The sequence below is a fragment of the Sorex fumeus genome, unplaced genomic scaffold (assembly GCF_029834395.1).
Source record: "Sorex fumeus unplaced genomic scaffold, SorFum_2.1 ptg000034l, whole genome shotgun sequence".
NCBI lineage: Eukaryota > Metazoa > Chordata > Mammalia > Eulipotyphla > Soricidae > Sorex > Sorex fumeus.
This window is the reverse complement of record NW_026606091.1, coordinates 4,110,001-4,135,470: the sequence shown is the minus strand read 5'-3', so window position 1 is coordinate 4,135,470 and position 25,470 is coordinate 4,110,001. Positions and strand designations below refer to the sequence as shown.

Below are 25,470 nucleotides of genomic sequence, written 5' to 3'. Positions count from 1 at the left end.
TGACTATTCTGTTTACAGTTTAATGGTTTATTGGTTCAACTGAGAGCTGTTGTCATCATGAGGATGTTAGAACTCACCAGCCTGTTTGCTGAGTCGAGCAAGGTGGAACATTTCGCTTACCTTCTTTACTTACCAAAGCTAATTACTAAACATTTCATGGGAACCCCTGTTAATAATAATAAAGGACTCTTATTTGAATAAATAGACCAATTCTAATATCAGAAGCAGTGTTGATAGTGTTGATTCTTCATGGCTAACAGTTACCTGCATGAATATTTATTATAGGAAAAGAATAAAGTTTCAAATCTTAGATGTTTCCCCATATGCAGATTTTTTTTTTTAGGGAAAAGAATAGGGGCCCAGCCTTTTTTTTTCTGAAACTAAATTATTTACATTAAGCCAAGAACAAGGTTTATATTCCATACGCTTTACAGAACTCCAGTTACAGAACATAAGTCACAAAAAATGGTGCCTCTTCTTCCTAAGCTTTGTAGTGTAGACTATTTCAACATTTTCCCTTTACTCTGAGAGGGTGTTTTTCATTTATTGTTTGTTTGTTTGGGGCCACACCCAGCAGTGCTCAGGGCTTACTCCTGGCTCTGCACTCAGGGACCAATTCTGGCAGTGCCTAAGGGAACCATATGCAATGCCAGGATGCAGGGAATTCAGTAAAGTTTGGCATGTGCAGGCAAGTACTCTTAATGCCTTTACTAATTTTTTGGCCCCTGCTCTGAGAGGCTTTTTTTTTTAAGGCAATTCTAACTTCACCCTTTATTTGCTTTTGGAATACTAGGTATAATTATTTTTAATATAAATTGTACTTTAATTTTCTAGACAACAGTTTCATATTGGTAGGTTCATGTAGAATTAAATTGATTTTTGATGAGTATGCATTTCTCTATGGACATATTACTAGGTCTGTTAAAGCCTATATTGTTATAAAAATAAGAATTTCTAGCCATCTCCACATACAAATATACTACTTCAACAGACCGAATTTCTAACCTAGTCTGCATATGGGGTTTTAAGTTTGATTACTATTGGGGAAGAAAGTAATTTCCTCCTTTTTGAGAGTAAATGCTTGCTTTTTTTTTTCTTTCGTTTTTTGCTTTTTGGGTCACACCCAGCGATGCACAGGGATTACTCCTGGCTCTACACTCAGAAATTATTCCTGGCGGTACTGGGAGAGCATATGGGATGCTGGGAATTAAACCCGGGTCAGCCGCGTGCAAGGCAAACGCCCTACCCGCTGTGCTATCGCTCCAGCCCCTACTTGGAAAAATCATTAGATCACCGTCCTCCCATCGTTCATCGATTTGCTCAAGCGGGCCCAGTAACGTTTCCATTGGAGACTTTCTTGTTATTGTGTTTGGCATATCGAATACATCACGAGTAGCTTGCCAGGCTACTCGTGCGGACGGGCGAGATACTCTCGGTAGCTTGCTGGGCTCTCCAAGAGGGGCGGAGGAATCGAACTTGGGTGGGCCACGTTGACTGTGTGCAAGGCAAACGCCTTACCGCTGTGCTATTGCTCCAGGAAAAATCATTACTGTATTATTAATGCTTTGTAGGAAAATCTAATGTAAATGAAAGCTCTGTATTTATGTACCACTTAAAATTTTGAGGCAATTTTTTTTAAAGAAAGCTAAAATTAGATTTTTTTTAAAATTAAAAAAATCTTTTTTTTGAAGCTAAAATTGTAATTCGTTGGACAGCAATTAAAGAATCACCAACCCCAAACTAAAATAAGATTGTCACCTCTTATTTTGATGTACATAAAACATTTATATCACCATTTTTAAGGAAGATTCATGATGATTTATCAATGAAACTACATTTAATATATCCCTTCAGGAAGCTCAAATGTGTCTAGTATTAGCTTTATATCACCTAGAATCTGCTCAGAATTTGCAGTCAACACAACATTGGTCAAGGGCGAGAGCAATAGTGCAGCAGGTAGGGCTCTTGTCTTGCATGTGGCTGACCAGGATTCAATCCCTGGAACCACATTTGATCTCCTGAGCCCCACCATGGGTGACCTCTGAGTGCAGAGTCAGGAGTTAGCTCTGAATACTACTGGATATGGCCCCCCCAAAACAAAACAAAATAAACAAACAGAAGAAAACAAAGAAACTAGATTGATTAAACAAAATTCCTAGTTACTGATTTTATAGAAATTAGTGTCATGGAAATTGTCTCTGAGTAGATCATTCCTATTTTAATTATTTAATCTAATATCCATACCATTGTTATCAGGACATTAATTCAAATATGATTTCATAGAAAGTTAATTAATAATGGTGTTTATGGGTATTTTGGGGGGACATACCTGGCTGTGCTCAGTTCTTACTTCTGGCTCTGTGATCAGTGCTCACTCCTGGCAGTTCTCAGGGGATCATATAGGTCCTGGCATAATAAATAATATTTTTTAAAAAACAAATGAGACTGTTAGTCAAGCAGACATGAATGTGTCTTTTTAGACATTTTTAGAAAAGTTGATAATGCTAATCCACCATCTAAATAGCTTCAGAATATAAATTATATTTAAAATTTTTTATGACCAAAAGGAAGTTATTTTAATACTAATGTGCTGCCAATTTTTTTGGCACTTAAATCTTTTTTAATATATTCAGTGATCATTTTTCTTGTACATTGGTCATATTTTTCTGTTTGGGAGAAAAATATTTCTGTTGCTTGTATCTTAAAATATGCATGAAAATGAATAGCTATAGTCAGTTTTAAGCCTTTTGAGACTACTCACACAAGGAAAAGTCCAAAAGGATGTTGGTTTTGTGTTTAACATTCAGTCAAAGAACAGTAGGCATTTTTTGGATGTAAAAAAAAATAAAAACTCAGGAACATCAAGAATAAAATCTAAGTAATTAATATATGTATCCTAGGAAGTAATAGTGAGATAACAAGTCTGTCTATCTATAAAAAGACTTATCAGCATTTGTAAAGGTAGCTTTTTTGTTTTCTGAAAACTTCTCCAATCTTACCTGGGGCTTCACAGAAACAAACCTGAAGTTAGCAAAATTAACATGCGCTATATCTAAATAGATCCCTCTCTTTGAGAAATTAGAATTGAATCTAAATTAATATTTTCATTGATTGGGGCAAAATAATAAGTGATCTCTAAGGTAATCTTAGAGTGATATTTCTGGATTTTGGATTATTTTTGTAATACTGCTTTTGGAAGTTTGTTTTAAAATAGGTTTTACTTACTGCTTACTTACAGAGAAACAATTTCTGATTATCCCACCATATTTACATTTCTGATGAAATGTTTTTAATTATTTAATTAAATATTAGAAAATATTTCATTAAGTTTGTTAATCTGAGGTAAAACTAAACATACACTATACATTTTCCTTTGATGCAAGAATTATGGTCTATTTAAAGAATTCTTTTGTGCTGATTTAATTTATTATTGATTTATGGCACTTTATTTATACAGGAAGAGTTTTTTTTCGGTTCCTTGGTGTCAAATCACTTGTCAGTTGAGACATCAATATAATTTAAATATACATTTCAAAACTTTAAGGTAATATTTTTGTGGCTTCTCAAATCTATAGAAAAATGAAAAGAAAGATTTCTAAACCTCTAGAATTAGGGTGTGTAGAAATGGAGAATCTAAAAGGAAAGGGATATCTCGAGTCTTTTTCTCGACCAGAATACTATAAGAAAGGATTAAAATAATTCACCAACTCTAAGGGCAATTTGGTTCCAATAATCCTCTAGAAGCTCTCACTCCAAGGTAGCAAACAATGTCTAGTCAATTGCTGAAAGTCATCATTTCCAATGCAAGATGCAGTAGTTAATTTACAGCGTAACTGTCTAAAGATTAAAAACTATAATTTCTAGTGTTTTACCCCTAAGCCAGATAGTTTACTTTCTTAAGCATAAAAATAAGCAATATATCTTTTCAGTAAATCTGCTAGCACTGTAGGGCAGCTGTTAACCAAACAGAGCTGGATAGGGTTACTTGAACAATCTCTGAAGGGCAGAGCTGATGATTTGGAGCGCTGGGAAGAATTTGTTTCATCTTGTATTCAGTGCATTCCTCTATTCAGATGTGGTGAAGTATTTTCATGCCATTATTCTGTGTTTTAAATAAAAATAGACATCCTCATCAATTATTTCCAGACATTGAATAAGATAAAATCAATAAATATCTAAAACTGAATACCTTGTTGATTCTAAACATAATGTAGGGAGGATGTTTCTCAAGTAGGGTCTTTCTCCTCTAAACTGCATGTCTTCCATTTTGCAAACTGCATGCTTAAAGTTATTGATTATTTTACAGAGTTCAGATTATTTGGTATGTTGCATTTTTTTAAAAGCTTTTTTATTTTCTTTCTAAAATATATCTCTATTGAACATTAACGTTTGCTTTTCAGCTCAGTTTGTGTTCTAATAATGGCTAATTGTTATGTTCTAAACATTTCTCCTGTATGCTTTAATTAATAAAAGAAGCATATTGCAATAGCCTTTTCTAAAAAAGGAAAAAAAAAGAATCTAGGATTTTGCTTTGCAGAGTGAGGTTTCTTTTGCTTTATTTATTTATTTATTTATTTATTTAAGTTGCCTCTTGGGAAAGTAAGGTTAATGCCATGTACAGTACTAGTTGCATGTATTCATTTAAATACTAAAATCTGTAGTACTGCTCGATCCATATCTGACTGCTAGGTTTCAATTGACAGCTGAGGATTTGTGACTGGACCATGAATCAAAACGGCAGGCATTTATACCCCAGTACCAGTGAGGATACATTGGGAATTACTTGGCAAAGGTAACATTTTAATTATTTCCAACCCTACACTTACACCTAAAAATTACATGAGCTATTTATAGTGTTTGTTTTAAATTAGTTTGACAGAAAATATGTTAAGAATTTAGTTGTTTTGGCTATATCATCCCTTTTCCCTTAACCCCTCTTTTTATTTCCTATGTAAATGCAACTCAAATGATAACATATGCTAATTGATCACCGGAATATGTAAGTGCTGTCAAATGTTTTAAGCAAGTTATCATATGTGGGGCAGAGAAGGTGAATTTTACATAGATTTTAGGATCTCAGATATGAAATCACAATTTTATGGCATTTTCAGCTAACCAGTTCTTCCTTGACTGTTAACTTTAAGACATTTTACTATTTATTTATTGTCAGAGGGGAAAAACTAGAAGAAATATTTTAAAGAAGGCCATAAGAATAAGAAGATTGTTGAAATCAGTCGTGAAGGAATTTTGTTTAAATAAAATTTTATTATTTTTGAATACATGTATGTGAAGATTATCGATTAACTTTATCTGATTGGCTGAGAAAAATATTTCAAATTTTATTTTCAGTAGTTTTGGTCTTAAAATTGGTATTAGAAAATAGTGTCGAGTCAGATTTTGAAAATTATTTTATCTTACTAAAGAACTTGTTAAACTGGTAACTAAAATTCATGTTATAGTCATATGTAACAAGAGATAGCAATTTATATAAGAGAATGAGGTGAATGTTATAAAGCAGTTCATCAAAAGTAGAACCAACATAACATCCCAGTCCTGCTATGACTGCATAGTTCCTGTGCTAAGTAGGACCTGCTCAGGTATCAGTTATAGATGGATGCTCATCTCCACAATGCTTGATGGAATCTGCTGAAGCAGAATAAATAAAATGCAATGCCATTTACTCAGGTAAAAACCAAGATAGTTAATTCGGTTATTCACTGTTAAGTGAACTTAAAAATATGAATTATTAATTCCTTCATAATTGGATAAAATATGACTTTTTCTCTCTTTTTTTTAAACTACTGGTGTTACCTCTCCTCTAAAATTTTTCATTTTTCCCCCCAAAGCTTATATTATTTCTCCACTTGGAAAACATATAATTATATAAAAAAGATAAACTCAGTAACAGCATCTTACTTCAATATTCTTCATAGTCAAATCACTTTATAACTATCTTAAAGTCTAAATGAGTAGTTTTAAATTAACTGAATTTTCTAACACTATACTTCAATGTAATTTTATTTAACGACTTTATTATATTTAGAGTTTTTAATCGGTGAGCAAAGTGGCCTGTCTTTTCATATTAGCCTTACTGTATTTATAACTTCATATTAGAAGCATGCATTTATGTTTTTAAAAATAGTGTTAGTGCTTTAAACTTCCAGATCTGTGGATTATTGGTTGATATTTGCTTATATGGCATAGGATAGTACCTTTAATGTATATTCATATTTGACTTTACTGTCAAGTTATATTTTACAGTAAAGTCGAATATGACTATACATTATTGGAAATATAAGATATAAATACACTTGGTTCCTAGTAATTGTTTATATAAAAATTGATATGGCCCCCAGATGCAAAAGGTGAGTGAACTATAAAACCATACCAGAACACAATATCATAGTGAATTAACGCAATTGACTAAGTTCATTTCTCTGGAGAGTGCTTTGTTCATGTTGCAAATCCCTTTGGTAAATATGTAAAATTGTGTGGTAGTCAGTTCCAGGCCATAAATAAGTCAGATTATTAAGATTCTGACTTCATTCATTTAAAGATTCATTTTAAGATTTGCTTTTTTCTCCCTCCTATAAATGATAAACTTTTTAGATAAGTTGCTAATGATTTGAAGAATCCTCTTAATGTTTCAAAAAGCTGGAAGTTGGTAGTTTGCAGTTTATTTTCCCCCCCTTTTTTTTAATCATGATTCACAAGGCATATAACTGATAATGGCATGTATCTAGTTCGTTATTCAGCCGGTATTTATTGGATCTCTGGGGTGAGCTATTCCCAAATGCTGCATGACTGCTATGCTCACAGTTCTTAAAACTCAAGTATCATGCTGTTGAGAATAAATATACTCAAACTAGGAGAACTTGATTTGCTTTGTTGTATTTTCCAAATTAAGCATAGAATCCATATTTGAGCATACAAAAATGTTGTGTCTGTATAACAATGTTGATATTCAGAATTTATTCATGGTTTATAGTTTATGCTCTGAACTTTGGGGCCACATCTGCCTGTGCTCAGGGCTTACTCCTGGTTCTGCAGGAGTAAAGGGTCACTCCTGGCAAGGCTTCAGGGACCATATAGGGTTCTGGGGATCCACCCAGGTTGGATTCCTATAAGACAAATGCCCTATTTGCTGTACTGTTGCTCTGGACCCAAGAAATCCCAATTATTTATTTATTTATTTATTTATTTATTTATTTTTGCTTTTTGGGCCACACCCGGTGATGCACAGGGGTTACTCCTGACTTTGTACTCAGGACTTAGTCCTGGTGGCGCTCAGAAACCATATGGGATGCTGGGAATCAAATCCGGGTCAGCCGTGTGCAAGGCAAACGCCATACCCACTGCACTATTGCTCCAGCCTCTCTTTTTTTCTTTTTATTTTTTTTCTGAGAGGAAGAGTGTGCATAGCAGTGGGGAGGCACACCCAACCATGCTCAGGGCTTACTCTGGCTCTGTGCTCAGGGGACCACATGTGGCGTGGGGATTCAAACCCAGGCCAGCTGCACGCAAGGCAAGGGCCCTATCCACTGTACTATTTTTCCAACCCTGAGTTGTTTTTTTTTTTCAAAACTTGATCCCTTCCCCCCTCCCCACCAATGGATATTCAAGAAGGAAATCACAAATATCTGTGACACTACTGCTTTTAAGACAGATAATAGACATCTAAAATTTTCAAGGGAAAGCTACAACTTTTTAAGTTATTTGAATAAATTGAAAATATATGAGAAATGTAGACCTATTCAACCAGAGAATTAAATAATTTGCTTTTGTCATAATGGAATAAAGGAAATAATCAGGTTATTTTTATTGTGGTTGTTGCTTCTTGTTTTTAACAAAAGGCAATCCCTGGAGATAGTGTAGTGAGAAAGCACAAAGCAAAGGGAGTACTTTAGTTTTGCATGTTTAATTGTCTTTCTACTGTTGCTTGTTTCATTACTTTACTCAGACAGTGCCCATGGTTGCCCTCTTTTCTGCTTCATACCAGTCCTCCTGAAGGGTTGGCTCCATGTCAAATGCAGCTTGTTTTTCAGAACCAAAATGACAATATAAGGAGGCAGTATAATCAGAACAGGGAGATTTCCTCCATCCTCTCCCTCTTTGGACTTCCGTCCCACTCCCGAACCCAGTAACATTACCCTGAGAGAAAAAGCAAAATCCTTTGCAAAGTTTTCACAGACTTAGTAAGTTTCAAATCAAGGTGTTTTGTTGTTCTGACCTATGAAAAAGTAAGGTGGGGGGAGAGAGAGAGACAGAGAGAGACAGAGAGAGACAGAGACAGAGAGAGACAGAGAGAGAGACAGAGACAGAGAGAGACAGAGAGACACAGAGATAGATAGATAGATGGAGAGAGAGAGAGAGAAGGTGTGTGTATGTGTTGGGGGGATGGAATGGGGAGGTGGAGAGAGACTGAGAGAAGAGAGATATTTGTACCTTGAAAATGTGAAACTTTTGTCTAATTGAGAGATCAGAACTCTGTGTGTGTGTGTGTGTCTTTGTGTGCCTGTTTCTATGTGTGTCACTTGTGACTTGAAAATGTGAATTTCTCTGTCTAATCCAAAGGTCAGATATTGCGATTAAACCAGAATAAAATCTGCTGGTGAAGGACTCACTTCTGATTGAGTTAGGAAAGGCTTAGCTCTTAGGAGGGTAATGGGTGATGAGTTGCTTATGCTTTTCATCAGGGTACTGTTGTGTCTATGATTTGTTCTCTTGTGTGGACAAATCACACTGTTACGTATGTGAGTCATGTGGGTATAAACAAATACATCAGCTCCCTCCCTAACTGACTTTCTTTCTTGAAATCTAACCAGGACATAACTTGTAGTATCAAATAGGAAAGAGCAATATAACTAAATGAAAAAGAAAACTAAAGGACAATCCAAGAATAATATAAACATAAGTTATTTTAAAATATTGGAGGGAGTGCTTTATGCAAAAGAGAAAATAGATTTATTGTTTCATTCTCACTTCTCCCCCTTCACCCCTTTCAAAGAAGGCAAAGCCACAAGTGAGTGGCTGTATGTGTCTGATGGCTTATATAAACATAGAAGAAGCCTTCAGATGGCTAAAATAAACATGCGCGTGTTACTGAAGGATATGTTTACACAAACCATTTGCTCAGCCTCTGAAATAATGAATAAATGAAGATTTTTACTGAAATAATTGGAAGGATTTTTGTGTTTCTGCTGATGCCATAATTGAATGGCACCAAAGAGACTTTTATCAGCTATTTTCCATGTTACACATGTTAGCAGTTCCTTTCTATGAGTTGAATACTTCATTCTGTAGTTACTTTACACATGTTTTTGTAAGAAATTGTCGTTTATTACTGCAATTCTAGAGAGTCGCTTGATTTCCCAAGAGAAATTTAGCAGCCAGTAAAGATTATTTGAATCTGGTTGGTCAGGAGAGGAAGGGCCTAAAAAGAAGGAATGATAGCATTTATTTCATAAATACAACTATCTGCATAATACTCTCTTTGATCATTTACCGTTTATTTTGTTTTGTCCATAAAATTTTCTCCTTAGACAATACACTTCCAGTCTATTAAAGAATAAATTTTGAAACAAAAATGAGTTTCAGTATGTAGCCTATAAATCATATGTATGCATGTGAATGCATGTGTAGAGGTACATGAATGGATAGGCATACGTGTATGTGAATACATACGGCACATGCGTGATAAGTGAAAGTTATAAATCCTATGGCTAGGTAATATGAAGAGTTAACTTTTATTTCAACATTACACTCAGACCATCCCTACGAATTCACTAGGTTAGCATTTCCTGCTTTCAGTTTGTTATCTTGACACATAACTACAGTACAACAGCTGGGTTGTTCCTGGAGTTCCTGGGGGGAGCTGTATCCTCAGAGTGCCGAATTTCCTTTTCATTTGTCAGCTTTAAAGTGTGTTCAAAACGTTCAACTTTTTACGCACCATTCTGGGCCACTAGCACCACTCAGGGACTATGAGAAAAATGCTGAGGATGAAGATGAATGGAAGAATATTTGGTTCAAGGAGGAAAAGCACAAAAGCCAAAATCATCCATGACCATTGGTTTGGTCAATAGGGCTGCTGGCTTGTGTTGTTCTTTGTATTGGTCCAATTCAAAGGAATTGTTACTTTCTCATCAAAATTATTTGTGTCCATTACACAAATTCTATTGTAATTGAATTTAATAGTTATATAAATTTTAATCACATAAATCAAATTGCTCCCTGCCTTCATATGATGTTGATAGGGTGTTCACATACGATATCTGTGATCTGACTTGCAAAACTATTGAGATTTGTTGTAGTTTGATCTAACTTTCTTCATTTAAAAAAAATCTGCACGAGACGTTTCCTTTTTATCTAGGAAACTCTTCAGAACACTTCCTAAGAAATTAATTGTATTCTAGCCAGACTTGCATGCTGCCATCCCACAGGAAATGGGTCAGCAATCCATTAAGATGCCATTAGATAATCTAATTTGGAACTTAATCTCTAAATTAACCATGCTCCATACTTGAAGCATACTTGAGAGAAAGAAAAAAAGTTTACGTTTGAATCGATAGGGGAGCTGAAGCGTGAAGAAGGCTGTTTGTTTTTTCTGTAGCTGTGGTCACGTCTCAAGCCGTCTGGTAACCAGGAGAAACCAGACATGATGTAATTCCAGATTGAACTTGAACTTCAGGGATTTAGGATGGGGGAACAATGGGCCATAGGAATCAATAATGTCCATTTTCCACATGATTATGTTTGGAGCTTTAAGTTAACCTTTATGGGAGAAGCAGCAGGATTTGCAGTGTGACCAAAATGAGATGATCCAGAGACAAGATGTTAGAGGAAAGAAAACAACTTTTCCGTGATATTTTCTGAGTAGCACTGCGGATTCCAGCAGGATTAGAAAAATTCCCGCTCTGCAGTAAACCAGGGGTCTGTTCAGAGCACTCTTTGTTCACTTAGGTAGGACAAACTTAATCTTACGTTTCCTGTCAGATGATTTTTGGCAGCAGTATGGGAGAGGGAGGAGCATGATTCAGAAAATTCCCTAATGTAAACTTCGCTGGTTAACCCTTTGCAGTGAAAGAAGTACATTAAATGGCTAGTTTATTTGAAGATGTTTTCTGTGAAGTGCTGTATTTACATATGTATTGCAACCATAAGAAATCAGTTTCATCTGCAATCAATCCACCACACCACTTTCTAATTTACCTTTTTTTTTTATTCTCCTGTTTTTTTCTAGTGTTGCTTTTAGGCACAGAGTGAGCTTTTAATTATATTTACTGATAACAAAGCTTATGAATGAGCAACTATAATAAACGATACATTTCAAAAGAAGCAAGAAATGATAAAAGCCTATTTAAGTTCAAGAAATTGAAAGACACAAGTTTCAGATATTCTGATCTTGTTGATTATTTTGTCCTTTGTTAATTTGTATATGTGTGGGTTTTTTTTCACTGTGAACAAGGCAATAGGCATAACACAAAAATGCATTTAGTTCCTTTTTCATCTTATTCTTTGGAATTCTGATACATTAACTTTGGTCATTTGGAGATGAAATAATACAAATCAGGTTGATTTTTTTCTTTAAAATCATTTGGGAAAGAATGCCTTTTTTTTGGCTTTGATATAAAACTTACATTTCTATTTAATCGAGTTTGCGTTGGGTGGTTTTTCTCTAGTGAAAGGCACTCTCAGGAAACACTCTTTTCGCAGAGAATTTTGTTTGCAGTTGAAGACTCACATATGTTAATAAGCACTGGTAACAATAGCATTGAAAAGGAGCCCAGGGATAGTGAGGAATGCAGACTAGATAAAGGATGGAAATCAACTTGTAGGCTTTTCTGCTGTGGTGCTGTCTGTGGGAGATCACATAACTAATTTGAGCCTGATAATTCTATATTTTTTAATTGGCTCAACCCTCCTCCCACAGCTACATAAGTTGTTACATATGTATGCATGTGTGAACTATAATCTATTTGCAATTAGTCATCTTCACAATAATTCTCTGTCTTTCATTTTTAGTTCTAAAAATGGAATTGAAATGAAAAAATATCAAATTTTTGAAGTCCGGTTAATTTGGCATTTATTTAAAGAGTTATGTATAAGCATTTTAAGAAAATACATCTTTATTTTAAATACATATAGATTCCCTTGTTGAAAGTTCTTCTAGAATCTTGTAAAAGCATTTACTAAAAGAGTATAGTAATTCTACTGAGCACATTTAGTGTTGAAATTAGTGATCCCATATATAAAGACTCTTCTCACTCTTTGCTCTTTACTCAATAAAATTTTTTACTGGCATATGCCTTTATTTTACTCAGAAAAGTGCTACTACTCACACATGGTAAATTTAACATTCAATTCAGCATGCCCCAATAACAAAACACATCTGAAACAATTGAATATGAAGTAATGAGGTTTGATGGCCTACCGTTCTGATATGTTATTTTCAAAATCATCCGTCCCTAAGGAGTAGCAATAAAGAAGGCTATTTACCTACTTAGTTAAGAAACAAATCCGTTTCTCTTTCATTACTGTGAAGTGCTATTGCTTGCAGTTAGAATAATTCCACCAGCCACCTGCAGTTTATGATATTTGGTGTTACCCAGAGAGCCCACAAGAGTACTTTGCAGTTCAGGTAAGAGCTGGCCAGGGAGCTTTCCAATACAGATTATTACAAATAGTAATAATCATTAGAAATCATCTTGCATGCAAATAGGATCATTCAGATGGTAATAATTGTCCTTAAAAATGGGGAAAATAAATCCTAGAAAGCCTAGACCTGTGGAAAGCACATTGTATACTTCTAGGCTAGCCACATCTGAAGTGGAATTCAGCAAGCAAACTATTAACATGCAGTCACATAAACTAAGGCAAATACTGCATTCCTCGGGGAAAATATCTAAAATTGGTAGACGAAGTACAGTTATTTATGTTGTTATTACAGTCAAGAGTTGTAGATATATGGGAATTTCAATGTATCTAAGTGATAGGGAGGGACCTCAATTTATAGTATCTGTAAGGAATAATTCAAGGATAAGACACATTCTTGTCCTGGGATTAAAAGTTTAGTTCACAGAAGATGCAGGATGGTGGATAAGCGAAAAAGGTGGTAGGGCCATACTGCTGGAGTCATATTCTGGCTTCTGCAACATAATAGCAGTATGAGTGAGGCAAGTCTCTTAGCTGTCTGGCTTCATTTTCCTCATCTGCAAAATCAGAAAAATAATGGTGATTCGCTCTGAGATTTTTATGGAAAGTAAAAGCTTTAAGGTAGAATAAACAGAAAGCTGCACCTGGCAAATAAAACACTATAACAAATGCCAGCAAAAATATATTTGTAAAGTATATTGTTGGGTTTTAATACATATCTATTTAATGTAGAATTATTTAATAATTTGGAAATATTTGGATAGGCTACCTAAGTAGTATCTATGTATTTCTTCCGCTGTTCCAAGGATATTCTGTGTTTTGCAAGGGCAGAGCTCTGAGCTCCATTCTCAGTGATCCTGGGCCCTGTTGTGCAGCTGGTGCCATCTGCCCTGCAATCCTGTGGTGTCCACTAAGGCTAACTGATAGTACAGGATCAGAGTGGCAGGTGGTGTCTGGGATGGAACTCTGGCCTAGCTCACCTTAAAAGGACAAGCTGCACCGTTTGTTGTTTTTTTTTTTTTCAATGTTTTAATTTTTATTAGTGAGACACCATGAGGTACAGTTGTAGACTTACAAATTTTTGTGCTTGGGTTTCAATTATACAATGATCAAATGCCCATCCCTCCACCAGTGCCCATTTCCCACCACCATGGATCCCAGTATCCCTCCCACCCACCCCCAACCCCCCATCCCACCCTGCTTCTGTGGCAGGGCATTCCCTTTTGTTCTCTCTCCTTTTGGGTGTTGTGGTTTGCACCATTTTAAATGATCAGATTTCACCACATAATTGTCACATACTTTATACCAAACTTTTTTTTTAAAGTAGGGTGTGACCTTTATGTGAAGCATTTCTTTTAAATTGTGCCCAGGATCTAGAACTAGTACAGGAGGTTAGGCACTTGGTTTGCCTGTGACCAGTTTGGTCAATCCCAGGTCAATCCGAAGCATGGCTTGTGGTTCCTGAGAACTACTAGGGGTCACTCCTGAGCATTGAGTTAGCAATACCCTCTGAGCTCTGTTGGGTGTGATCCAAAAGCCCCTGATTCTGCTCCTCTACTCCACTCACTCCCACACCTTGCAAAATTTGGCATCTCGGACTGGAGAGATAGTGCAGTGGGTAAGGGCTTTAGCTTGTACTCAGCCAACATGAGTTCAGTCCCCAGAACCTCTCTCCCTGAGCCTGCCAGGTGTGGTCCCTGAGCACAGAGACGGGAGTAAGCCTCAAGCATGGATAGGCCAGGCCCAAGAACCAAGTTTTTTTTTTTTTAAAAAATTGTGGCCATAATACTGGGAAGGGACAAAAGCCAGTGTGATTGTTACGTGGTGAAATACAGTACCTCCCAGGCAGAGAGCACTTTTTTCCACAAGAAACAATCTGCAGCTTTTGTATTATACTTAAGTGAGCAGCTGGTCCAAATAAACATATTTACAGTCCAGAATAGCCCAATTTCTAACTTACTTAATGCTTTGTTAATCTGTCCTATATTGATTTTTCCAGGACAATTTTCGCTAATACTAGGGAAACATTATCTTGCATTTTGAAAAAGATTCTAATACCTGTGTATTAGTGTTGTAGTAGTAAAAATTGTAGTGTATATCCAAGTAAAAGAAGCTTGGAAATATTTAAAATTGGTACAAAGGAATTAAAGGAGAATCCTTTTAAATTTAAGTATCATTTTATTTATTTTAAATGCTTTCTGAGATATTGTTTATTTTTAATTGCTATTTATAGAAATATATAATTAAATGTGTAAAATATATAATTATACTTTATCATAATTAACATTTTTGAAAGAGTACTTGCTGTCTTTGAAGTAAATATGGTAAACTTATGATTAAATATGCTTGTAAAATCTGAATGAGTGGTATTATTATTATTCCCTTATGAAGTATTAGTATACTAGATACTTTAATATTTTCTAAAATAGTTAACAGATAAGCTGCTTGTCCCATTAGTAGGTAAACAGAGATCAGTATATGTGAAATTTGCCATTCTTCAAATATCTTATTGTTTTAATCATCTGAAGCTGATCAAGTTGAAATAAGCCATTGACTTTGCTTCTGTGTTCAAATTTTGACTTCATACATATTTCTAGAGTTTCCCATGGTTCCATGGTTCTTGTGTGGTTTCTAAGTAACTAAGGATTCAGTATTGTTATTTTCCCCCTTTGGGCCATACCCGACAGTGCTCAGGATTTAATTCTGGCTCAGGCTCAGGATCACTCCTAGAGGTGCTCAGTTTCCTCATGCAGTGCCAGGGCAGAATTAGCTGTGGGCAAAGAAAGTACCTTGAACCCACACTATCTCTCCAACTCCTGCCCTTAATTCTTAACCATAAGGTGAGGAAATTCTCACTACAACTTCAGCTAGATTTATTTTCAGTGGTTATAGATACATTGGAACTCATAGATTTCTAGGTCCTATGTGATATATATGATATCAATGATGTATATGATGCCAGTCACTTTCTGTATACAAATTTCTGCAGAACATTTTTCTAGGTTATATTCCATTTGTATGGAACATGGAAAATTCAACGTTTCATGAAGTAAGATATTTTGCCTTTAGAAAGTTCTTCAAATTTTTTTTATTGGGTCAATGTCTGACTTCCCGTGGAAGCTGTCTAATATAGTTAAATGGTCTGAGGACTCAAAGAGAACTGATTCATATCTGAGGTCTATGTAGATAAGTTTAACAAATTACTTAATCTCTGTAAGCATCAGTTTCCTCTTCTGTGAAATGGGGTTACTAGTGGCAATTTCCAGAGTTTATTAAGAGAATTAAATATGCAATATTAAAGCATAAGTAAAACAGTAAAAATATAACATATGTAAAACAGTGAAAATGTACTTTGCTAGTCATAGCCCTCAGCATTTTTCTTGGAAGTTTCTCCTCTTTGCAAATTCTCTCCATCGAACCACGCTAGAGTCTACTTTTCTTGACAACTTCCCTGGTTCCCTTTATTTATTCAAATAACATGATTTAGTGAGTCCTTTTCACCAAAGAAATACCATAGACTGTTTCTATTGAAAAGTGATGCCTAGAAAAATTAAGATGCTTCCGGCATAGTTTGATCAGTTTAAAATTAAGCATGACCAGTACCTATCTAATTAATGCATCTGAAGGTCCAATAATTTATTTGTTTGCTTATTCCCTTTTGAGGGAAACCACATTACACTTTTGGTTAGAACAGTATGAAAATTTGTCCAACATATGAGCATTTTATTTGTATGGAATTTTGATTTAACACGTGCATTTTATAGTATAATATCCCATGCAATAGAATTTATTAGAATATTCTGTTTTGCATCAAGATAGTATCAAAATCTTTTGTGCTTGTCTTATGCCTGATTTTTTAGAATGTACTCGTGTTTTTTTTTAATGGTATGGCCTATACATATTTCTTCAAGATGTACTTTCAAGTTTCAGTCATGCTCATCTTCTACTTGCCTTAAACATGATGACTTGGCAATATAAAATGAAATGAAAACAAACTAAATGCATTCTTGAAGATATATTGCTGATGCAGCTTAACTGGACCTGGGTATTTTGAAATCTCTCAATTATACACATGCCTTGGTAGTCAGGGGAGGATTATTGGATTGAATGTAAGGTTGTTCATAAAATTGTCAATCTATGATGAATTAAATCTATTAAGCATCTTTTTTTTAGAGGGGGTCACACCCAGCAATGCTCAGGGGTTACTCCTGGCTCTGCACTCAGGAATTACTCCTGGTGGTGCTCGGGAGACCATATGGGATGCAAGGCAAATGCCCTCCCACTATACTACTAGTCTAGCCCTATTAAACTTCTCGCATGTAGCTAGACTGTATATGTAAAAAAAAAAATTGTGTTTATTTTACCCATGTCGGTGGCCATCAGCATTTATATAGAGTTAGGTCAGTTAAAAATATTGGTTTGTTTTCACCTATATAAATTTCAGGCTTTTTAAAAATTAAATAATACAGGTTACCTGTTTGATTAAGCATTTTTCTTTGTCTTGTTATCCTAATCCTTGAATTAGTTTTACCAGATTTTTATTTCACTAGGACTATGAATATGTGTGTGCCATGTAGTTCTGAACTTAATCTACAGATTGGCAGTGAGAAGCTTGTAAAACTCATATATGGGGTCTGCATAGTGTTGATTATTAGTGTTTGCTATTCATCTCCCCACGAAGGTTCATAAACAGTGTTGACAAATATACTGCTCACTGGAATTTTAGCATGGTCATGATATAGGATGGGAGCTTTGAAAGGTATAAGTAAACATCAAAATTTAACTTTTAGATATTCTGCAGCAAGAGCCCTGTTAATCACTAGAATCCATTTATTTTCTCCAAGAAGCTTTTAATGAGTAATAATGCATGTGTCTTCTAAAGAACTATAAGAAAGCTATTGCAAAATAAGAAATTTTGTTTTAGGGGGGACATTTGGGAATGTTGAGGGTGCTCGGGCTTCTCCCGGCTCTGTTTAAGGGTTAATCCTAGTTGCTAAGGAGATCATATGTAGTCCTGGAGACCAAAATGGGTCAGCCAAATGCAAGGCAAAGTGCCTTCCCCTGTACTATCTCTCCAGTTCAGCCATGGATTATTCCTTTTTCTGCTATTAATAGGTTGACTACTCTATTTAGGGAGTCACATCTATCATCAATAAAATATAATTAATTTTCCCAAAATGTGCAGTCTCTGGCTTTCTAGAACCCATTTAATTTGAAACTCTGGTTGATTTTGTATGATAGTTTGCTTGTTGTTGATATTGTCTGGTTTCATTGTGTTTTGTTTGACTTTTTTTGACTTTAGAATTTTGGCCAAACCTGCCAGTGCTTTGGGGTGATTGCTAACTCTGTGCAAGGGCAGGGGGTATTGCTGGGGGATTGATCTCCTACTTCCCTCATGCAAAGCACGAGCTCAGTCCTTGACATTTTACTGCCAAGGATTATCAACTTGAGCTAATATTTTTGTTTCATATAAATGCTTGCTATTTCAGTGAAAACAATAAACATTTTGTACTTAACAGCATTAGCATCGTCTGTGACCATATTCTATATGACTTGATAAGACACAGTCACTTTCTTTAAAGAGCTTTCATTTCAGTTGTACTTACTATATGAAGAAAGGCTACCATAGTGCTGTATGCAGTGTACAGTATGAGTATACTAAAGGGAAAATTAGGTTTTATGATGCATCATGTAACATTCTTCCCAACCAATGATGCAAAATACAGAAATTGTTGATATGCTTTATACAAAAACATTTTTGAAAGCAATTTTGTCTATTAGAAGGGCCTAAAAAAGAACTGTTCTTACTAGAATTATGATTTTTCATCAGATACTAAGGATATATATCCTTTTATTGTGATTGTACTTATTCTTGTGTAACTTTTTGTTAATGTTAAACATCTCTAATTTTAAGTTCAGAAAGTTCTTGTTTTCATTTTTAGGGGTCCAGATATTTGTGAAATGTGTGGTCAAGAGCAAACTTTTAAAAAGATGTAGTTGGGTGTGATATGGGCTGGAGCGATAGCACAGTGGTAGGGCATTTGCCTTGCGCGCAGACAGCCTGGTTGAGCCAGGTTCGATTCCTCTGCCCCTCTCGAAGAGCCCGTCAAGCTACCGAGAGTATCTCGCCCCCATGGCAAAGCCTGGCAAGCTACCCGTGACGTATTCATATGCCAAACAGTAACAGAAGTCTCAGAATGGAGACGTTACTGGGCCTGCTCCAGCAAATCAATGAACACCGGGAGGACAGTGCTACAGTGCTGGGTGTGATATGTAATTCTTAATTAATTTGTTTATTGAAAAGTGTTTCAAAAATAAGTATTATAGAAACCAAAGATACAGATGAACTTTACTATCATGTAATTCAATCTAATCATAAACTTCATTTGTCAGAAAGGTCACTGTGACTTTTTTTCCTCTTGATATATTAACTCATATGCCCCTAGTGGTGTAGTGATAAAGCCACAGTTGTATCAGATACCACTTGGATGACCAGTAGTGCGGTATCAAGTTGAAGGTCTTTTTTAAATTCATCTGTTTTCTTTTTTGGTTTTTGGGCCACACCCACCCAGTGGTTCTCAGGGATCACTCCTGGTGAAGCTTGGGGCTGCTGGGGATTGAGCCTGGTTTGGCTATGTGCAAGGCAAGTGCCCTACCCAATTGTACTATCACACCAATTCCCTTTTTTTAAAAAACAGAATTATTCCTTCAAGTTAATATTCGCTGAGGATATTGAGGTTTCAATTAAAAAGCAGAATCTCTGGATCATTTTTTCCTCAACCTTTTTTCACCATGGTCCTCTTCTAACCATGTTTCTTTTCCATGACCTCCTTGCCTTACTGGTTGGCCCTGTGGTCCCATATCATGCCACGGTTACCCATTTTTGCAATTTTTACCTGTGACCCCCCTAGACTATGGTAGGTGGCCACAAGTCACCATCTGGTCCCCACCTGAGAAATGGTGGTCTTGATCTAGATTGGTAACTAAATCATTATATCTCTCTAGCCTCATGATTCCAAAAGTAAGAGTGATACAGAGTTAATATAAAAACAGTGAATTATGCTAGACCAAGATAATACTGGGTATAAAATTGTCAGTTTGATGTTTTTCTTGATTCATGATTATTGATGTGGGTGTTAATTTCATTGATACTCAGTCTAAATGAACTGTTGAAACAAGCAATGTATCCAATTAGTTATGTCTCCAAGTGTATGGTGTATGTGGGATTGTTTTGTGTAGATCAGTATTATCTTTTCCATATGATATTTTAATGAGATCTAATGCCAGTAGCAATTAGAGAACTTGATAAAAAGGTCTAAATAGTTCCAAAGTACTTAAACCTCCCACTCATCCAAACTCATAGCAGCTCAGATAGGTCAACATTACGATGGGGACAGAGAAGTGATGCCGACAGTATAGGTGTCAGCATACCAAATGATATTATTTTCTGGACCACTGGAAAATGTTTTTTTGTAATGTGAGGAAAACAAATATATTTTTAAGTTTTATTAAATTGATAGGTCAGTATTAAAACCCAGTTTCTCATTGAATTGCTTACAAGTTAAAATAAAAATAGGAGCAGAATTTAACTGCAGAGTATAAGTTACCATTGTAGATTTTCTACTTTCATTTTTTTAAAAAAATTTTTTTGGATAAAACTTCTATTATGTTTTCATCAAAATAGATGAAATATTTTAGGGATATCATGAACCTCACCCAGGGTTTTTCTGCTTCACCATTATTCTTTGTCTATGAAGGGAATAGATCTTGTAACTGTATATGCATATTATTTATAGTTTAGCGTATGTCATAATAACATGTCATATTAAACCATAATTTTGAAATAAGCTCGAACAGAAATTTTATGCCTATGGAATTTGTATTTCCAATATTGGTAAAGATTTTAATGATATATTTTTCTTGTCTTTTTCTCTTTCTTCCTTCCTGCCCCTTTCCTTTCAACAGTCCTGGTACCTGGGCTAGCTTGGTTCCTTTCCAAGTATCAAATAGGACACCCATCCTACCGGCAAATGTCCAAAATTACGGTTTGAATATAATTGGAGAACCTTTCCTTCAAGCAGAAACAAGCAACTGAGGGAAAATGAAATGCGACTATAGCTGAAGAAAAAAAAATAAAAGCAAAAGAGGAAGACTGGACAAAACAAAACACAAAAAGGGAGAAAGGAAAGAAATTGAAGAAAGAAGATAATAGACCAGCATTGCAGCACTTACAATCACTAATTCCCTTAAGGTTGAAACTGTTATGACATAAAAAGGGTCGATGATATTTCACTGATGGTAGATCGCAGCCCCTGCAAAGTAGCCTTTGTTACATGAAGTCCGCTGGGAAATAGATGTTCTGTCTCTATGACAATATATTTTAACTGACTTTCTAGATGCCTTAATATTTGCATGATAAGCTAGTTTTATTGGTTTAGTATTCTTGTTGTTTACGCATGGAATCACTATTCCTGGTTATCTCACCAACGAAGGCTAGGAGGCGGCATCAGAGGTGCTGGGGACAGAGCCATGAGCCAGCCATTTTATAAGCACTCTGATTTCTAAAAGTTAAAAAATATATCAAATCTCTCTGTAGCCTTTAGTTATCAGTACAGATTTATAAATTTTGGCCCTTAACCCAGCCTTTTTCCAGTGTGTAACCCAGTTTGAAATCTTAAAAAAATGAAAAAAAAAGAAAAAAAAGAAAGAAAAGAAAAAAAAGGAAAAAAAAAGGAAAAAAGAAAAAAAAACAGTTTGAACACAAAGGCTCTATGGAAGAAATGCCTCTATGTAGGTGAAGTGTTATCTCTGCATGCAACAGTAAAAATTAATATAATATTTTCCCCACAAAAGAAACACTTAACAGAGGCAAGTGCAATTTATAAATTTATATCTAAAGGGGAATCATGATTATAAGTCCTTCAGCCCTTGGACTCTAAATTGAGGGGATTAAAAAGAATTTAAAATAATTTTGAACAAATTTATTTTCCCCTCAGTTTTTGAGGGCATTTAAAAAAGGCATTAAATCAAGACAAATCATGTGCTTGAGAAAAAAAAAATTAATGAAAACACAGCACTTATGTTGGTTTAGCTGCAGCCTCCTTGGAGGTAGAATTTATTTATTTAAAATTACTGGTTGCATCAAGAACCCATAGGGTGTACAAAAGGTTCTATAAAATCTGCATTATAGAGACAAAGAGGCAGGCAAATCCATGTCACAAGGGTAAAGCTTACAGTTTACAAACTGGGAACGCCAGGGTGTAGGATATAAAAGTGCACTCTTGAGGAAACAGATGTAATCAGGGTGCTGAAAACTTGCATGGTGCTTTCAGACATTAGCCTTGTTCAACAAATTTCTTGTATTGACAGATCTATAGTGTGCATGGGCAGACACATTTTGCCTCTATGTCTCTTTAAATTTTAATTAAAAATACTCTTTCCAGTAATCCTAATTTGCACGAAGATATAATGTCCACATTACGTGCCTTGCCTTGAAATCTAAAATACAAAAAAAACAAAAAAAACACAAAAAAACAAAAGTGACATCACTACACTTGTTTTGCTGCATTTATTATCATTTTAAATCTTTACCATTTTTATGACAAAATATTTTGTACTCCAGACGAAGAAAAATGTGTGACATCATGGATTTTTTAGACAGTTATACCTTTATCTCACATTTATAAAGCATATCATGGCTGTGTATAGTTGCCGCTTAAAAATTGTAATCGACCAGCAATATTTTCAGTATTTTGGTGTTTTTTCTATTAACCTTTCATGTTTTTCATCTTCCAATTAATATTTCGGGGGGAGGGGTTTCAAATTTATACGAATTATGCAATACCAAGTTTTGCCTATGTAGGTAGTGCTTTTAGCTGTATTGGTTATTATAGGTAAGTACACAGATTTTAAAAAAATAATGTATGCTTTTTTTTTCTGTTTGTTCGTTTGTTTTAATTGACCAAAGTGGGTACTGCTATTTTTGCAGTGTGATGAGGTCCTTTTGTGTACTGAGAGATGGACAGGGGATTTTTTTTTAATATACATATATATATATTCTGGGGTGGGTGGGAGGATTTGTAACACTTTACAGTGTAGCTGTGAAGCAGTGCACCCTGAGATGGGCCCGGGCTGCAAAGCGACTGTTCTGCCTACTGTGACAAACTTCAACTTCCACAGGTTTTCCCCTTCTCTAACTCCCTACCTGGGGTGCAAGCTGAACTCATTTCTGGTTTTCACAACAACGTACAAGTAAGAACAAGCAAACACCACATATTCTCCTGGAGGCAGACTTGGCTTCAACAAACCATCTTACCTGGTTTTGTTGGGGGTCATTGTTCTTGAAAGTTTTAGATCCACAGTGGAGAGTGAGCCAGTCTCAGATTTGGCTATATGGTGGTTGAAATGTCCACGTAGTGGCTGTTTCCCACTTTGGGGGTTTTCACACACACACACACACACACACACACACACACACACACACACACACGCATAACATTCTCCTGCTATGGCCATCAGCTGGAGGGAGTGCTCCTTTTCCTCCCCACAGCCCTACTCTTCCCAGTTATACTTCTCATACATGAATCTATCATTGACCCTGACTCACTACGTCAAAGAGATGGCAGTGTGTTTGGATTTCCTATAGACCTAGAAGAATGAACAGAGGGTTGCTATTATGAAATGGATTTGGATTTATAGATTAAAAATCAAAGTTCAATTTTTAAGGGAAAAAAAGTAAATCTGGTTAAGTTTTCATTTGACCTGCCCTTGAGAACCAGAGCAGAAGTATCAAATTTTAAGAAATTAATTTTCCTGTGGATGAATTAAACTTCTTAGATGCAGAGAGGATTTTTTTTCAAGGATTAGTACCTCAACTATATATGACTTTACTTTCCCTGAGGGCTAGAAGGTGAATGGAGGCTGGTTTTATTTTGCCCCTCCCTGCCCAACCAACACCTCCCAGTCCCCTGGAGGGAATGCTTTAGGAGAAGGCAAATCTTTTGAATAAGTGGTCCCTGGGGTGGGGGTGGGGAAACCTATTTTGAGGAGACTCATCCTGGCTCCCTTCCCCCCAGGCCCTGGCCTAATAACGTGAACTCTCCATTGTTCTCCTAGTATCATTTAATAAGGAATACTGTAGAACAATGCTGATGGGCCTGAGAATTGTATTTGATTAACTCATTCAGTTAGATGGCCCGGAATGCTGAATAGCACAGCGGGATCTTCCCAGCGCAAGTTCAAAAGTGAGTTCCAGCCATTTCTGTCACACTTGCCCTGGTAGAACACAGATCATCTCAGCCAAGCTCTCCATTTTATCTCTGACCTACTAGGGGAACTCATCAACCTCACAGGACACGCAGTATTTCTGAAGGGCAGACTCACTCTCTATCTCTCTCACTCTCTCTCTCTTTTTTTTTTTTTGCCAGAGAATGAGCAGTTCTAGCTAAATAAGTTACACACTGTGGGTATTCCTGCCTGCCTCTTGAATACAAAGGCCTAGTTCAAGTGTTGCTTCCCCTCCCCCCCATCATTTTTTTTCTCCTTTCCTTTTTTTGAGATAAAACTATTAAAAAATACTACTATATATATATTATATATAAAAATCTCAAACCCATTTTTTGGCCTCCTCCTCTTTTACCGGGAAGTATATTCTGACTAAGGGCCCCACTTTTGCAAGTCTTGCACGCCCCTTCCTTACCCAGAACTGCAGAGCTTCAGGATGGCGATCTTCACCCCAGGGCCCCGGTTTGGGTGGTGGGTCCAGTCACACCCCTGGATGGGGGCACTGCTTTGCTTTGCAGTCCACTATTCACAGTGCCTCTGAAGTGTTTCCTCTGGAGTGACATGAGCATTTGAGGCTTGTCTAAGGAAAAAAAGTAATTACAAGGCAGTGAAGGAGACTGTACATAAAGACATGGCAAAAATCTTAATTATAGCAATATAGTTATGGGGTAATGTTCAGGTGGGCAGCTCCATTTAAAAAATATGTGAATGAATCTGTGAAGCTGCAAGTAGCAAGAAGAGCGAAAGGTCTTCTTAATGAACCGCCTACCTTGTAGACAGTAATTTGTACACTGTATAGTTTTGTTAAGAATTTTTTTTAAATTAAAATGCCCATGTTTGTAAAGCTAACTTTTTAACAATTATAATGGAACTATATGTTGTTTCCATTTTTAAAGTAAACAAGAATATTCCTTGTTTAGAGCCTGGACTTGAGTTAAAACTCTCCAGTCTCTTAAGTTATGTATTAAAAAAGAATCTGTCCATGTTAGGAGTTATTTCACAGATTCCTATGCTTGAAAAGCAGAGGAGACTAATCCTTTAAAAAAGTGTAAATGGAGAAAAGTTATATTTTATGAAGGTTATTTTGTTGTATTTAGTATTGGAAAAGTTGGTTTCAGAGCATTTCAGAATGTCGGAAGCACCACTGTCTTTTTATTAGTATATACGGCCTTTAGCAAAAGTTTTTTATGATTGTTATGTGACGGTATTTAAGTTTCACAGAACATTCAGGATAGGCAGAAAACAAAAACAGTGCTATGTCTCACATAAGGTGTCCTCAGGGAGCAGAATCTTGGATTGGTGACTTGTAGCTTCATAAGGACTCAACAAAGAGATTGCACAGCGACATCTTCAGCGGGATAACACCAGGACATGTTCTTAACCTAGATTCAAATCTTCGTACTGTGTGAAACGATGAAGGCTGCAGAAAGTTATCCCATATTCAGTGTACAGTATTCATTTTTAATGAAACAACTCTACGATATTGCTGGCAGATAGGCCCCGAGCATGACATTCAATACAGTTTACATGTTC

The 25,470-nt window shown here is 35.8% G+C and overlaps 1 protein-coding gene across 4 annotated transcripts in view; it reads left to right on the top strand.

The window, feature by feature from the left end:
* Positions 1-25,470, top strand: part of NFIB (nuclear factor I B) — a 250,217-nt gene that overhangs the window by 223,017 nt on the left and 1,730 nt on the right. For 3 of the 4 annotated variants that reach the window (XM_056117314.1, XM_056117313.1, XM_056117312.1), the window contains 2 exons: positions 4,704-4,792; positions 20,620-25,470. The exon at positions 20,620-25,470 is cut by the window's right edge and continues 1,730 nt beyond it. In XM_056117314.1, the coding sequence (XP_055973289.1) occupies positions 4,704-4,792; positions 20,620-20,749 (219 nt within the window). In that variant the 3' untranslated portion in view covers positions 20,750-25,470. The remainder of the gene's footprint in view (positions 1-4,703; positions 4,793-20,619) is intronic. The other variant, XM_056117315.1, reaches the window with a different exon arrangement.